The sequence below is a fragment of the Ascaphus truei genome, chromosome 2 (genome assembly GCF_040206685.1).
Source record: "Ascaphus truei isolate aAscTru1 chromosome 2, aAscTru1.hap1, whole genome shotgun sequence".
Classification (NCBI taxonomy): domain Eukaryota; kingdom Metazoa; phylum Chordata; class Amphibia; order Anura; family Ascaphidae; genus Ascaphus; species Ascaphus truei.
The window spans coordinates 376561277-376579031 of NC_134484.1; the positions used below are offsets into that span (position 1 = coordinate 376561277).

Here is a 17755-nt window from a genome sequence, read left to right on the forward strand (position 1 = left end):
CCCCATCATCATATTCCCCCCCCATGCCCCATCATCATATCCCCCCCCATGCCCCATCATCATATTCCCCCCCCCCCATGCCCCATCATCATATTCCCCCCCCCCATGCCCCATCATCATATTCCCCCCCCCCATGCCCCATCATCATATTCCCCCCCCATGCCCCATCATCATATTCCCCCCCCATGCCCCATCATCATATCCTCTCCCCCCCCATGCCCCATCATCCTCTCGGCCTCTCTCCCCCCCCCCTTGTCCTTACCTTATTCCAGGCAGGAGGCAGTCTCACAGAAGTCTTTTGCAGCTATCTTAGCTGTTGGCTCCGCCCCCGCTGTCCTCCCACACACGGCATGTGTGCAGGATGACTGTGCCCGGCCACCGTCCGACTCCAGTCCCAGCAGGCCAGCTTTTCTCACACACACACACACACACACACACACACACACACACACACACACACACACACACACACACACACACACACACACACACACACACACACACACACACACACACACACACACACACACACACACACACACACACACACACACACACACACACACACACACACACACACTCCCCCTCTCTTACACACACACACACACACACACACACACACACACACACACACACTGACACTCAGACACTGACACTCACACACACAGACACACACACACAGTGACACACACACACACACACAGAGAATAGAATGCAGTCTCTCCGCCGGGGTTTGACTCCGCCCCCGTGTCCTCCCACACAGGCACGAGTGCAGATTGACTGCACCCGGCCACCGTACGCCTCCAGCCCCTGCAGGACAGATATTACTTCCGCCCGTGCTGCTCGCTTCCCCCATACCCGCGCTCGCTTCTCCCGCGGCCAAAACTTTTAACCGCCGCCCACACGCTCGCCAACACACACGACTGCCACGCTGGTTGTGAGGGGGCCGCAAAAATATCCGTTGCGGGCCGCATGCGGCCCGCGGGCCGCATGTTTGACATGCCTGGTGTACAGTATGTTAAAGCGGGGTATGCCTGTATGTGTTAACTAAAGAGAAGGAAGGAGAAGTAGATACAGCGGACTGAAAAATGAACCCAGCTTCATACAGTAGATGTGTTACACACAAGCAGACCAACACTGCAATGTTTTCCCATGTCAGCAGATAAATAGAGATGTGGAAATAAATACAGGTTCACTTCTTGAATAATTCCATGATTGTTCCAGAAAAAATTGCAATATTGCAAAATAAATTGGCAGGAGTGACAGTTGCTTTGATTTGGGAAAAAAGAGCATTGGCATTTAATTTGTAATTCCCTTGATGCTATTTAACACATGAAAATCAATTCCTCCAAAAAATTGCAAGCTGCGTATATTTTTTACCATCACAAATCTGTGCTATAGAAATCAATTACCACTAATTAGCTAAGCTTGAACAAAGTAAGTTGCAGATACAGTACCAATGTGATTGTGATAGTTGCTCAGTGTGTTAAGGCACTAAGGGGCCTATTCAGGTAGCTTCGATAAGTGACTTAACGCTTAAGTGCACTTTCCAAGCAATATTGCATGTCTAGCTATTCAGAAAGATTTGATAACATGTCAAAATCGCCTGGAAATGGCTTTTCAACAAGCATTATCACTCTTGCTCTGACAAGCCATGCGGTAGCTCAAAAAATACCCAAACTCACATTTTTTGCCATTCTATTCAGTCTGTTCAGGTAGCTTCGATATGCACATAACGTCTTAAACCCACATATTTTGTTTCCTAAAGGGTGGCGAGATCAGGTTCGTGATGTGCATAGGAAGGAGTATATTTTATTTTTACTACATAGGATTGTAGCTGGGGTCTCCTGAGCTGATCCGCATTAATTTCACCTCTGGAGACCCCCTGCTTAAATCGTATGTAATAAAAATAAAATTGCAGCCCAGTTTCATTACCATAGTAGCTAACTGCTAAGGTAATTAAGGGGTTAAATATCAGTACCCTGTTTGTTGGTGGTAGAGGAGGTGGATGAAGCTTGTTGCCGCAGGGTGGGTGGTTTGGCCTCCAGAGAGAGTTGCGGTAATTAAGGGGTTACCCCTCCTGCTACCCACACAGGAGGCCTTACCACTGACCCCAGGCCAAATACCACCTTCATATTTGCCCCGGGGTGGGTGGTTACGCCTCTCGGGAGGGGTTAATTCTTCCCTTACCTTAGTGGTTACAACCGCTTAGGTAATGAAGGAGTTAACCCCTCCAGCGAGGCCTAACCACTCACGCCGGGGCAACTACCCCCTTCACCCAATCGCTCTACCACCAACACCACACACAGTAATGGACAATAGCCCTATTAGCCATATATGGACTTTGCCCATTCAAAAAAAAAAAATCAATAGCCAGCCACCTTTTAGTAAATAAAAGTTGTACTTACTCATGCCAGGATTAAGGCAGTCCTCATACTCCTCTTCCATGGCATCAACATTTAGATTAAAACACTACATTAGCTGCTGGCCAATAACCCTTTAATTATCTTAGCGAGTAGTAACTGCTATGATAACTAGGGGTTAAACCCTCCCTCCACCCACCAGGGAGGCCTAACCACCCTCTCTGGGGCAAAAGCCCTAGTATCAAAATGTGGCTAATAGTGCTTTTGCCCATTTGTGATGCCTAAATAAAAAAATACCCAATTAAATAAAATACATATTACAATACATTATACAAAAAACACTAGCCAAAAAACTAATTGATTGTCACTGTGGTTACCTATGCCCCCAACGGGGGCACAGATAACCATATTGGCAATCAATTGGTACCCTATAAAAAAAAGAAATTTAAATTAAAAACACATTACAATACAATTAAAGTAAACAGTAGCCAAAAAATGCATTGATTGTGACTGTGGTTATCTATGCCCTCAACAGGGGCATAAAAAGCTACATTGACATTCAATGGGAACCCTAAAAAAAAATCACAATTAATTCAAATACGATCAAAGTGTATCTTACCTTTGCCGAAATGAAGGCTTTCACCCTGCTCAACCAACTGCGGCATCAATGACTCTTGATCCACGAAGCAATGATGATCAGTTTGAAGTACAGCAGAAGTCCACGATCCTCAGTTGCTTGAAGAGGAGTCACCAGTGAGTAGATCTTCTTTCTTCTCTTCTTTCTTTCACCAATCCGATTGGTGGATGTACCATGTGATGCCTTCCCTTTTTTGTGTGATGTGATTTCACCTTAAATGGGGGAAACATATCCTTGATTTGATGTCTTCCCTCCCTTTAAGGTTACATCACATCACTCCAAATAAGGGAAGGCAATCAGATTAGTGAATGTACCATGTGATTCAATCAAGTATGGTAGAGAAGTAATTCTCTTCAAAACCTGATGCCTAGACACATAGTACATCCACCAATCGGATTGGTGGATGTATCATGTTTCTGTCAAATGTGACATCACTGGCCTGTCAAATCTCATGTAACAGGCAGGAGATGGCGAGTCAACATCTCCTAGACTTGTTAAAGAGAAGAAAGAAGAAAAGAAAGAAGAAAAAAAGAAAGAAGAAAAGAAAGATCTACTCACCGGTGACTCCTCTTCAAGCAACTGAGGATCGTGAACTTCTGTGCATCATGCTGTACTTCAAGCTGAGGAACATTGATTCATGGGACAAAAGTTGTTGGTGCCGCACTTGGATGAGGATGAGCCTTCATCCCAGTAAGGGTAAGAAACACTTTGATTGTGTTTTATTTGTGTCCTTTTTTTAGGGTACCCATTGGGTGCTAATGTAGCTATCTGTGCCCCCATTGTGGACATAGGTAACCACAGTGACAATCAATTGGCTTATTTCTAGTGTATATATTCAATATATTTTAATATGTTTTATTTTTAATAGTGTATTATTATTTTTACAATCACAAATTGGCAAAATCACTGGGGCGTTTGCCCATGTGTGTGTTTGTGGTTATGGGGGCAGAGCGGGTGGGGGATGGTGGTAGTTGCCCCATGGAGAGTGGTTAGGCCTCCTGGGTGGGTAACTGGAGGGGGTTAACCCCTTAATTACTATAGCGGTTACTACCCACCAAGGTGATTAAGGGGTTACTGGCCAGTAGCTAGTGTTTTTAGTTAAATGTTGGTGTCACAGAAAAAGAAGAGGAGGATGAAGATTCGGGAGGCCTTCATCCTGGCACGGGAAAGTACTACTTTTATTTACTATACTGTATATTTGCTGGATATTGGGTTATTTTTAATGGTCAAATGTGCTATAATCCATATATGGATAGTAGGGCTTTTGCCCATTACTGTATGTGTTGGGGGGGAGGGAGGGTGTTGGGGGTAGAGGGGGTGGGTAGTAGGCTTTCTATGGCCTAAGGGCATAGATAACCACAATTTTGTGTTGTATTTTATTGCACTGTATTGTTTTTTTGAATGGGTAAAAGCTACTGTATTATACATATTTGGCTAATAGCACTTTTACACATTCCTGTGTGGTAGTGTTGGTGGTAGAGAGGGTGGCTTAAGTTTATAGTTGTCCCAAGGTGGGTGAATAGGCCTCTCAGGAGTCCTTTAAAACGGGAGTCACGCTGAGACCGCGTTATAAGCAAATCCACTTTGTAGCGGATCACGCTATAACAGGGTTGAGCTGTACTCACAAAAGTCCTGGAATGCAATTCGGCATGCAAAACCAGCCATGACTGCTACGTTCCGTTTTCAGAACTTGGCCCCTGAAAAGCGGGACTTCGAAAATTTCTTGAGTTGAAAATCCCTGAAGCCGGCTCGCGTCTATTTCTTACAGAGCATCTTTTTCGTATCTTGAATTTTCCACTGATGGTTTGGCGCTTGAAATCTGAGGTCCTGATTAGCTGCAAGGTTTCTTATAGGTTTTGGAGTCCCATTCACAAACCCCTACAGCCAATCAGCACGTGGGAATTTCCCTGCCAGCCTATCACCAAGTTGTTTGTGTTCTGATGCCAGGTGGGTACCTTTTCCAATTCTACTGAGGGGCATGCGCTAAACTGGCACCTCTGCCTGCTGGCATATTGAGAATAGAGGTAGTGCATGCACTCAGTCACACTGGTTAATAGGTGGGGTACTTAGCTGCTGGTGCGCTGGATCCAGGGAAATCCTGATGTCCTTGAGAAAGGCAGTATTGTACTGCCGAAACTTCGGTTTCTTAGGCACATTAAATTTCTTTTTTGATTAAGATCGTGTGCCTGCCTCTTTTCTACCTCTTAGCATATTGAGCCCCTGGCTGTCCCAGGCTCCGCAAAGTCTGGGGTTGGGCAAATGGTTGCCGGATAGCCCTTTGTTAGACCAGGATGTGGGTTCTCAAGTATAACTGCAGTACTCCTCCTGTTCTAACACCTTAGCATCCCTGAGGCTTTCAACTCCGGGACCTGAGCAGACTTAGTGGCACCAAGCTTGTTAGCCATCTGGTCTCTCGGAACCCCGGTCTTGGAAATTCCACAGTTCACATACAGTGCATCAAACATATATACCTGTATTAAATGTACATTTTAATAAACTATGTTTTGCCCCTGTATACTGTGCTAAAAAATGTCTAAGTCCCCTTTCTGGTGTCAGGGATGGAATAAGACTATATACTTTCTACTCTTATTAGCCTCGTCCCTGCCACACTGTAAAAACCTGACTTTATTTGTATCCCACAAATAAAAACCTTACAGCTTTATCACATAGCTGGAGCACCCCCTGAACTCCTATACCAGGTGTTAGGACCAGTAGGTCAGGCCAGAATCTACACTTGTGTTAAGCATCCATTTTGTCTGTTCATAACCAGTTAAGATTCTGTAGTCAGCCTTTTGCTGAAATATAATTCCTAATGCACTCAGTTTCTGCCAAATTACATTTCCTTTCTCCCTGCTCAGGATATTGCTAATATACTTTTTGTATTGTCAGTTTCCTGCTCTTTTAGTTAGAATATAATAGACTGGTTCTATGAAAGAGGCAAAATAGTATAACTTAGTTGCTAGAGATTCAAGGTCTCTTTTGATAACAGACAATGAATAAGCTATGTATTCAGACATTGCTTGTATTGGGAGAAACACGTCCCAAAATCATGCCACTAATATGTCCTGCCCCTAAATCACGCCTCTAATCAAAGCTACGCCCAAGACACACCCAGGTTACGCCTATGTTACGCCTCTAATCAACATCTTCTTTTTCTGGTATAAAAGTCATTACCCTATGAATAATAAATTGAGACAAAAGATTTGAAACCTGGCTTGCGTTACGTTTCATTTCTTTCGTATTCCCAGGCCTGTAAGTTCATCAAAAATCGGAGATAACAAGTGGCAGTGCGTGAAAGCTTCCCCGGGAAGTCTGCTGCAAACGGTGCAGATGTGTAACCAGTCACAAGGCCTTCAGCCTTCTTGGCAGAGGAAAGGTTCCTCTCAGTTCTGAAGCCTAGCCAAGAAAGAGTTTTTTCCTTCACCAGGTTCAGGGTGACTGGGCATGAACTGGGCATCCCTCCTTATGCTAGGGACCCATGTACCATTCTGGTGATACCATGATCACCTATGCCCCATTTTTACCTTTCTGGTCTGTGCTGAAGCAGGGAACCCTGGCGGTGAGTCGCAAGAACGTTTCCAGGTTAGAGTTTTGACCGGAGCACTGTGCTTCAATGTGCCCGAGAATCTTACCTGATTCTCGGGTACATCTTTGGGGTATCCCGTAACTATGGGACCCCTCTACATACCCACAATCTGACAAGATTTTCTCCGCAAAACCCACTCTGAAACTCCCAGCCCCGCAATCTCTGCTTGCTAGCACTCCTGGAAAGTCAAAAACACAAAAATACTGTATTGTCGCATAATTTACCCACAGTCACAGTGATGCATATACGACAGTCAGGTCCAAGAGCTGACACTCTAGGACCTTAAAACACGGATCAGGGATAACCACGTGGGTTTAACCTTTATTATTGAGCCTGGTTACCCCGACACCCTAACACATCTATTTAACCCCTTCATTACCTTAGCGGCTAGCCACTAAGGTAATGAAGGACTATTTTTATTTTAATGACATACTGTAGTATTGAAGTTGGTGGTTTCTGGACCTGAGCCGCTTTAATTTCAGGTCTGGGAACCCCCTGCTTCCCGAGGAAGAGACCCCAGTATGGGGTGCGGGTATCTCCGGCAAATGTAATTCTCCCACATCACGTGGGCCGTCACACAGGACATTTAAAATTGCCGGAGATAACGGCACAAAATATGGAGGCCTGCACCTCTGGAAACCAGGGGTACCCGGACCTGAAACTAATGTGATTCAGCTACAGAGACCTCCTGCTTCAATACTATGCTAATAAAATAAAAACAGTGCGATTGCCTGTAATAGCTGTGCAGTGAGATGCAGTCAGAAATCGCACTGGCATATTACTTGAAAAGAAAATTCCAACTCGTGTGGTATGTCATTTTTGTACCAAATGGTATTTACCAAGCGATATATCTTACTGAATACCGGTTTTTCACAAAATTCATACCGTTCGGAAGGAGCATGCAAACACGTTCAATGTTGCAGTGATAACATTGAAGCTACCTGAATAGGCCCAGACACACTAAGCTCTGTTAGGCTATTTAGCATACTGCTAACCTACATTAACATTAAGTTAATAGTAATGCCTATCCACTAAAGGGAATAACCCAGTACCCAATAACGGTAACGCACTTTACTCCTTTCTAGAGTGTATGGTTACATTTGTCTTAGTGCAAATGATTTTAAAGAGGTGTTTCCCCAACATTACATATCAACTAAAGGATGTTCAGGTTAACACAGGGAGTTAGTGTTAGATTATTTAGATTATTTAGGTTACTTCCATCCAGACCCTGAAATATGGGTTTGGCAGGAGAGAGAGATACTTGGAATATATGTCAATTGTGATATGCAAAGTATATTCAACTGATTTAAATTATCGTGTTTCCCATGTATCTCATGTGTGTTCAGTTTTATGCACAAGTATCTCCGCGTATCTCTGTATGCTGCAAACCCCACATTTTAGGGTCTGAATGGAAGTAACACCACCTTTAGGTAAGATAGGAGTAACACCATATTATGTAACTGACCAATGTGATTGTGGATCATAGTGGCACAAGGATCTTATGAGGCAGAACATTATGTTACATAGCTAGTGATAACTCAGGCTATGCATGGGGTATGCATGAACCCCTCATTTAGACAATCTGGTGATAATGTATGCAAATTAAATCAATGTGGCCTCCCGTTGTAATAACATCTCATCCCAGTTGCTCCTTCTTATATTGGGCATGAAGTGATCAATGTCTGGAAGGAAAGTGCCTTGCCGTTGTCAGAATGTTGGTCCCTTATGTGTTTTGATATGGGTGTGTTCAGTGCATTTTTAATGGACCCCACATGTTTCAAGACCCTGTGTCTCAATTGTCTTCTAGTCTTGCCCACATATTTGAGGCCACACTGGCACTTTGTCAGGTAGATCACACCTTTAGATTTACAGTTGATACACTGATTTGGGGTGAAGGTTTTGGAGTTGTTCCAGTTTTTCAATTTCTTTCTTGTAGTCATATATTCACAGGCTTTACATGACCCACACTTAAAAGATCCTTAGTCTGGTTCATAAGCCAGATGTTATAATTCTGTTGTTTTTTTTTTACAGAAATTGATTCATACCACATGGTCTTTAATGTTGGTCGCTTGTTTCCATACAAGAGATGGATGAGGTTTACAGTAAGTGTGTCTGCTAGATCCTGGTCTTTTAAAAGAATATGCCAGTGTTTCTATAGGCTTGTTCTTATCTCCTTCCATCTTTCGGTGTATGTGCCTACGAATCTGATGATTTGTTCCTAAAGCTGTGCGTTGACGTTGGTAGTCTGCAAAAGGGTATCCCTGCATGTGGTTAGAGCCCTTTTGTATACTCTTTTGAGAAGTTATTACTATAGCCCCGTGCTAGGAACCTTTTTTGCATAAGATCTGCCTGTAATTTAAATAGGCAAAGGTACTGACCCACTGGTATTTCCTTCATTAGGGGTTTTGGGTGGTGGCTATCTACCTGAAGGTAGTTCTTTGTGGCAGTGGTTTTTCAAAACGTGATGGTCTCAAGGGTGCTGTCTAGGTTTTTAGAAACTGTCAAATCTAGAAAATTGATTTCTCTAGAATTCATTTCCGATGTGAATTTTAAATTATGATCATTCATATTGAGTACTTTTATAAAGTTATTAAGATGGTCTTTGGAGCCCCTCCAGATTAGAAAGATGTCATCAATATATCTAATCTAGAGTTCTATCGATTTTAGTTTACTCTTTGAGATGATCCGTAAACACCATGGTTTCCTCCCACCATCCCAAATATAGGTTTGCATAAGTCAGGCCACACTTTGTGCTGATGGCATTGGCTTGGACCTGTTGGTAGTACTTGCCATTGCAGACTAAATAGTTGTGGGTGAGTACAAAATCAAGCAGTGTGGTGATGAAGTTGTTGTGGTCATGGTAATCCAGACTTCTGGACTGCAACAAATGTTTTACCGCAGCTATGCCTACTTCATGGGAAATATTGGTGTATAGTGTCTCTACATCCAAACCTAATAAGGGCTACACCTTTATTTTGAGGATTCCAACACTGATCAGTCAAAGCAAATAATTATTTTCTAGAAGCCTCATGCCACAGATTGGCCCTCATTTTATAATTTAATGTGTTATATTGATTTATTAAACTTTTAATATTGAAAAAAAATCATATTATTTAATATTTTTTTTATATACCCTTTTAATCTGTATTCACATTGACACTTTATTTATAATACAGCATGTATCTACCTTCTTTCTGATAGATCTAGTGCACCACACTTTATATTCTATCTAGGTAAAGATTTGTCACACTCACATTTGGAGTTTACTCTCTCACATTCAGCTTCTCTCTTTGGGTATTCAGGGGTCCTATTAACCTCTGACTAGTATAATTTACCTACAGTAGTAGCGGGCCCAGTAGGCATGTACCCATAGAAAATAATTTTTCTTTCTCTCCCGTTCCTTATTATTTTGTTACATTATAATATATAAAAAACATCAGAGTTGTTTAAAAGAAAAAAATAAATATTTTCTCATAGTACAGAACTGATTTGTTAAAAAAAAAAAAAAAAAAAAAATGTAGGATATTGTTTGGTCTGCAGCTTTAAAGCCCTTAACTCCATTCCCCTATCCTCACTTGCCTATCCTAATTCCCTAATCAGCCATTAACCCTATCCTCTTAAAGGGACCTCGCCCTCCAGTCATGTCCCTCTTTTCTTAATTGTCCTCTGATTTTTTCTTACACTCACCATCAGATTATTTGTGAGAAAAATGTGATGAATGTATTATTTGTCATCTTCATTTGCTACTATATTGTATAGTAGAAAGTGTCAATATGGTTTATTTTAGTATAGGAGAAATGTTACTATACTGCAAAAATAAATTCTACACAAGGCTAAAAATAAGAGTACTTGTTAAATACGTTTCTAAATATAAATCAGCATACTTGGTCATACCAAATGGTTGATTAAGTACAGAATACCATTTACAACAGTGGACAGCAGTTAAATCTATAAGGAGCGTACAGAACACAGAACATAAACAAAAGGTATCCATGTCTCCTAACACTTGTGCAATAAGACATAGTCAAAGATAAAAATAGCACTGTGTAAAATGAAAAACAGTCAAATGCATAGCACATTAACAAAATTAATGCACATAACCAATTCTTTTCACCACAAGATGTGTAACATTGCAGTAACAGTAATTTAGGTTTATGTTGTTGCTAAATTCTAACCACTTGAGATATTCATACTACATTTATATCATGTGTATTACATGTTTACATACAGTTGCATCAACAATACTTGTAGCTGTTACATACATTGCTTACAAACCATTGATACTTGAATGCTAATATCATGTGGGTGCAAGATCACCTAGTAGTAAGACTGATTAATTGGTGCCCTAGTGTTACACAGTAAATTAGCATGAGTCTTTCACCAGCATCCAAAATCGCATGCACATTTATGGTACTGTATGCAGGAAACTTATGTATGAAGAAAATTACTTTTCTATTCTTGAATTTTGGACTCTTACCTCAAACCACTGCCCGTGTGATTGCATTTTCAGGATGACACAGGGATCTGGCTTGGAAAGTGCATCCCTGTCTGATATTCCCTTGCAAGAAACCCTCAGTTCCACCTTAGCAAGACATGGGCTGTTGAAAATTCCAAGGGTGTTGGCTGCTGATTCATAGATGTTACTCATTTTCTTCTGAATATTTGGGTCCCTGAGGAGAAGAAAAAAAAGTTATATCAAGAGCTACTGTAATAATCACTTACTATTGCTTTAAGATGGGCATTTCCTATTTTCTTAGTTGGTTGAATTTTTTTTTGTTTTTTGCTACAGTATATAGCCTATTTATCTTGCAAAAAGAAGCACATTGATCCAATAATCTCTTTTTCTTCACAAATGACCCCAAGTTCAAGTCCAATATAAACACATAATACAATGAGTTAGGCTACTTCAAATCCATCTCCTCTACAGTAATCCTCCCAGAAATGACAGTGTTTATATCCATAGTTTCCTCCCAGGAGACATTATGGACTACACCATAGAAAATAGATTTGAATAACATGTCAATCAAAAGGCAGCGATTCAACAATGTGATGGCTGTTATGGGACCAAACTGTATGCAGTTTAGAGAAGATATCTCTCTTCTTGCTTAGAGGATAACAAGATACAATCGTACAAATGACATTAGACCATTTACACAGCAATAAAACCAAGATCGCTTCTGAACAAAACGTCTAAGGAGTCTATGTATCAAGGCAAATTGGTGCAATTTAGAAGCAACATTTGTATGTGACGAACACATATTTTTGCTATCATAACTACAGGCCTGTGAGTGGAATTATTAAGCAATCCTACTGCGCACAACGGAATATATCAAGACATCCTTGTCTGTAATTACGGGAACACACAGCAACTTACATTATTTAGGAACTTAACTCAGTGTGGATAAGAGGGCACCGCAACTTTGATTAATTTTGTAAATGTACTGTCTGTATATTGTTTTTACATAGCATCAGCAGCGCTTTACAAGAGAAACAATACTTTAAAGAGAATTAATTTCTTATTAAAGCAGCAGTCCAAGCTGCCATTTAACCCCACCCCCCCAAAAAACATTGTTTTCCCTTTAATATGTGCATCAATACAATCCACACAGTGATGCGTAATTAGCTAAAGTTGCTGATTGATCCGTTCTCCTATGCTCGGTCGGCGAAGATTTGGCTCGGGTGTTCACTAAATGTCTGACAGTGCAGCAGAAGAGGACCAAAGATGCAAAGTTCTGTGGGGAAGATTATGTGACGAGGCAGTCACTAGATACAATTGGTGCTCTGCTAGAGAGAGGGGAGGGCTTAAAAAGGGGTGTGCCAGAGCCTGTTTCAGAAGATCAAGGGATGTGACTTTGTAAATGGTTGCTATAGAAACAAAACATGCTTTTACATTGTAATACATTAAAAATGTCATTTACAGTTGTTGTTTTTTTTCAATGCTACACATATTTTCTCATAGTACAGAACTGATTTATTTTAAAAAAACACACACACACGTGGTATATTGCTTGTTCTGCAACTTTAGTAAACATGACATTATCTATCTATTTTTTTTATATTAAATTTAAAAATGTTAGTATTCTCTTAGCATTTCTTTATGTTCATATATGTACACAGTATAGTACAAAGTCCAATCAATATAGTACATACTGTACTTTTTCAGATCATGTAAACTAATTAAGGCACCCCAGATACAAAGAGATGAAATACAATGTAGCCAAGGTTACAGTGACATAGTAATGAGGTTGAGAAAAGACATGCGTCCATCAAGTTCAACCTATGCTAAATTTAGATGACAGATACTTTATCCTATATCCGTACTTACTGTATATTGATCCAAAGGAAGGCAAACAAAAACCCCAGTGACATATCATCCAATTATATCTCATAAGGGGAAAAATAAATTCCTTCCTGACTAATAATTGGCAATCGGATTACTCCCTGGATCAACATCCTTCCCATGTATACTTATTTGGTATATCCCTATATAATTTTCCTTTCTAAAAAGATGTCCAACCTTTTTTTGAACAAATCTATTGTATCTGCCATCACAGTCTCCATGGGTAATGAATTCAACATTTTAACTGCCCTTACTGTAAAGAACCCTTTCCTTTGTTGCTGGTGAAATCTCCTTTCCTCCAGCCTTAAGGGATGACCCTGTGTCCTTTGTACTGCCCGTGGGATGAATAGGTTTTTTAAAAGCTCCTTGTACTGTCTCTGAATATATTTGTATATAGTTATCATATCCCCTCTTGGACGCCTCTTTTCTAATGTAAATAAATCTAATTTAGCTAGCCTCTCCTCATAAGTTAGATTGTCCATCCCCTATATTAATTTGGTGGCTCTTCTCTGCACTCTCTCTAGTTCCATAATGTCTTTTCTATGGAGTGGTGCCCAAAATTGTACTCCATATTCAAGGTGTGGTCTTACTAATGCTTTATAAAGGGGCATAATTATGTTTACTTCCCTTCCATCCATTGCCCGTTTAATCCGAGATAAGATCATGTTTGCCTTTGCAGCTACTGCATGACTTTGGCCACTATTGCTAAGCCTGCTGTCTACAAGCATTCCTAAATCCTTCTCCATCAAGGATTCCCCCAATTTATCCCAATTTAATTTGTAAATTGCCTGTTTATTCTTGTTTCCAAATGCATAACCTTACATTTATCTGTATTAAACCTCATCTGCCATTTACCTGCCCACGTTTCCAGTCTCTCCAAATCCTTCTGGACAAAATCTACATCCTGCTCTATTTCCTTACACATTTTAGTGTCATCAGCAAAGATAGAGACTTTGCTTTCTATGTGATCCTCAAGGTCATTAATAAACAAGTTAAAAAGCAGGGGTCCCAGTACCGATCCCTGAAGTACTCCACTCAACATTAGTCCAACCTGAAAAAGTTAAATTTATGACAGCTCTCTGTTGTCTATCCTTCAACCAGTTTTCAATCCAGGTGCAAATATTTTTACTGAGTCCAATTTACTTTATTTTGTACACTAACCTCTTGTGTGAAACCGTATCAAAAGCCTTTGCAAAATCTAAGTAGACCACATGAACTGCATTACCCTGGTCTAAATTCCTACTTACCTACTCAAAGAAACAAATACGGTTAGTTGGCATGATCTCTCCATAAATCCATGCTGACTATTACTAATAGTTTTGTTTTCCAGTAGGTATTCCTGAATATTATCCCGTATTAAACCTTCAAATAGCTTCCCCACTATTGAAGTCAGACTTACAGATCTGTAATTCCCCGTTAGTGATCTAGCTCCCTTTTTAAATATAGGCACCACATCTGCATTATGCCAATCTTATGTTACTGAGTCTGTGGAAATAGAGTCCTTGAATATTAAATGTAATGGTTTGGCTATTACTGAACTTAACTCCCTAAGAACTCTTGGATGTATACCATTGGGGCCAGGTGCTGTATTTACTTTAATGTTATCAAGCCATCTATGAACTTTTTCCTCAGTTAACCGATTGTTCGTTAATATAGCGTTTGTGGCTTCCTCCTGCAGCACTTTTATTGCAATTGATTCTTCCCTGGTAAAAACAGAGGCAAAGAATTTGTTTAATATCTCTGCTTTTTCCTTATCTCCAATAATCTGCCTTCCCATCTCACCCTGAATGGGTCCTATATTTTCTTTTCTCATTTTTTTGTTATTAAGGTACTTAAAGAACTTTTTAGAGTTGACCTTACTTTCTATTGCAATCCTTTTTTCATTATCCATTTTTGCTCATTTGATTGCTCTTTTGCAATTTGTGTTACATTCCTTATAATTCTGATATGATGCCTCTGTGCCTTCTGACTGCAAGAATCTAAACACCTGCTTCTATTTTTCCATTTCCTCCCCTACCTGTTTATGTAGCCACATTGGTTTTGACTTATTTCTTTATATTTATTACCCAAGAGTATACACTGATAAGTGTGCTTTTCTAACAATGTTTTAAAGGCTGCACATTTATCTTCTACATATTTCCCTGCAAAAACATAATCAGAATGTAGCTTGATCCTCAGTTTATTAAAATCCACGTTTCTAAAGTTTATGGTCTTTGTTGAACCCAAGTGATCTGTTTTTTGATCATTTATTTCAAATGAGACCATGTTATGATCACTATTACCCAAATGTTCCCGGACTTGAATATTTTTTATTGCTTTTACATTGTTTGATATGACCAAATCCAGTATCACTCTTCTCCTGGTTGGTTCCTCAATAATTTGGGTCATGTAATTGTCTTTAAGCACCCCCAAAAACCTGTTTCTATTTGTTGTAATGCTAATCTCATTGCCCCAGTCTATGTCTAATGTGACAGTGAACTTTTCCTACAATTTCATCTCTTGGTTGGTAACAGTGTATCAAACCATTCCCCCGGAATTCAAGGCGCTACATTAATCTGAGCATAAAGTATGCTTGTTTACTGTACGTAGTCATATGAATGTAGTTGCCCATATCAAGCTCCCTTCCAGAACCAATAAGAGATGTAAACATGTCATTTCACACTGTCACAGATCCGGGTTACTATTTCAGCATCCTATGTTTTTCTCTCAAAGTTTGATGCCCGTGATCTTTCTGACATTTTTTAACAGTCAATTATGCTCTGTGGCCGAACTGTTGCATTTGTTTCACTGGGAAAAGTTAAAACCCTGTTGGATTTTATCAAATATAAAGCACAAACAGAATTCCCTAACATACTTTAGCAAACATCTATCAGGGTCTTAAGTGAGAACATGATATTTCACAAGTCGGGTTGGCATTAAACACTCTCTTGGTTAAAATCTAAATCTTAATCACAAATGCAAGTTTTTTATCCCCAAAATCCTTCGTTCTTGCAAACAGGATTTAAAAAACTGCCTGAATATATAAAAGTCTTCCTAACTTCATTTCTATAATATTTAGCTGAACACCATCTTCACTGTTAAATCTGTAATGCCTGAATACGTTATGTCATGTTGTTAATGCTCCATTTGAGTGACAAATGGATATCTCACATATGCAGTTTAACTAGTTCAGTCTTTTTGGACTGAACTGAACAGCTGAACATGCTGTTTAAAAATATGTATTTTGTATTCTTAGGTTGTGATTATACCAGAAATTGCCTGTGGTTTCTCCTGGAGAGACACCACGCCACTCAAAAACAAGTGTTATACAGACCTGAAAACTGCTTATACCAAATTCAACTGTCTCCCCGCTTGCTACTGCAAGGCAGGAGACAGTTCAGGAGCCAGGCAAATTTGTTTTCAAGCAGCCATGTCACATGACGCAACCATCCAATCACAGTGAAGTTCAGTGCACCAATCATGTTCCTCCAAAATCTAAGCAATGAAAATCCTAGAAAAAATGTACCTCAGGATTTCATACAAAATACAGTTTTCCTTTATTGAAAAACCATATATAGCTTGAAGAACATGCCATACACATTGAAGAACATAGATTATTATTGACTGACTTAATTCATTATTTAAAAAAATAATAAAGTAATTAATTAAATTACATTAATTCTTTATTCTCCATGTTTGTTTTGCTGAATCCTGTGAGGAACTGTGGAACAGGAAGTGTGATAAAGGAAGTGATATCTGAGCATGTCTCCCCTGCAGTCGCTTGCTAAATCTCTTGTGCATGTGCACATGTAGCTCTGGAGCACCGCTATTTATAAGCCACAGATAAGCGCTGCTACACTGAAGCTCTTGGTACAATCACAGCCTAATGCATTATGAGATGCAAGATACTTTTACTGCTAAAATTGACCTCAAAATAAATGGTGACCTATTTGTCACCTCTCTCTGTTATGCACTGGATATTTCAATAATGTGAGGTTCCTTTGAGATTGACAGCTCAAGATCTGGGTGCCAGACTTCCATAATATACATATTTCAAGTTTAGTGGCCATCAATGATAACTCCCACATTACGCTCACTGTCTAGATCCACACAGAAACAGAAAGGGTCTTGAGTTGACATGTCATAAAAACAATTCTTGTATTTTTAAGACAATTTGCAAGTAAAGTTGACCTCTGATGTGCCAGATTTATTAAAATATTTAATATCTCATGGTTTGTTCATTACATTGACATTACAACTGAATAGAAAGAATGCTGAAAAACATTGTCACAGGCGATGATGTTACCGCCAATCATATTATGGTCCCAGTCGTAATGAAAAAGTGGGGCCAAATAGCAGTGTGCGTGTATGTGTGTGGGGAAGTGTGCTTGTTATTGTAGTGTGTGTGAGGGTTATTGTATTCTGTGTGTGTGGGGGGAAGGGGGGAGTTTATTGTATTGTGTGTGTGTATGGGGGGGGGGGGGGATTTTGTATTGTGTGTGTGCAGAGAGTATTGTATTATATTGTGGGGGTGTAAGAGAGTGAAGAGGTTAACTCCCTTCCCAGGCATCTAGAGACTGCACTGGTGTCGGATTTCACACCTGAACAGGGAGGTGTGCACAATCAACTCCTGCTGGAGCAGGGACAAAAGTCAGGAAGCTGTCAGAGACAGGGAGACTGCTTTCCTCCACAGAGAGAGAGGAAATTAAACTTCTCCAGCCGGGAGAAAGTCTAGCTTCTATGGACCCTAGGACTGAAAGAAGCAGGCCTGCGCGGTCCAGCTGGCAATCGCACCCAAGATAAAGATTGCTCCCCAGAACAGTTCCAGAGTGCTATTGGAGCTGCAAATC

General features: G+C 40.2%; 1 protein-coding gene across 1 annotated transcript in view; it reads right to left on the reverse strand.

Annotated features, from left to right (window-relative positions):
* CPNE4 (copine 4) overlaps window positions 1–17755 on the reverse strand; it is a 445822-nt gene that overhangs the window by 322194 nt on the left and 105873 nt on the right. The window contains exon 2 of the mRNA XM_075587100.1: window positions 11064–11256. Coding sequence (XP_075443215.1) covers window positions 11064–11234 — 171 coding nt within the window. The 5' untranslated portion in view covers window positions 11235–11256. The remainder of the gene's footprint in view (window positions 1–11063; window positions 11257–17755) is intronic.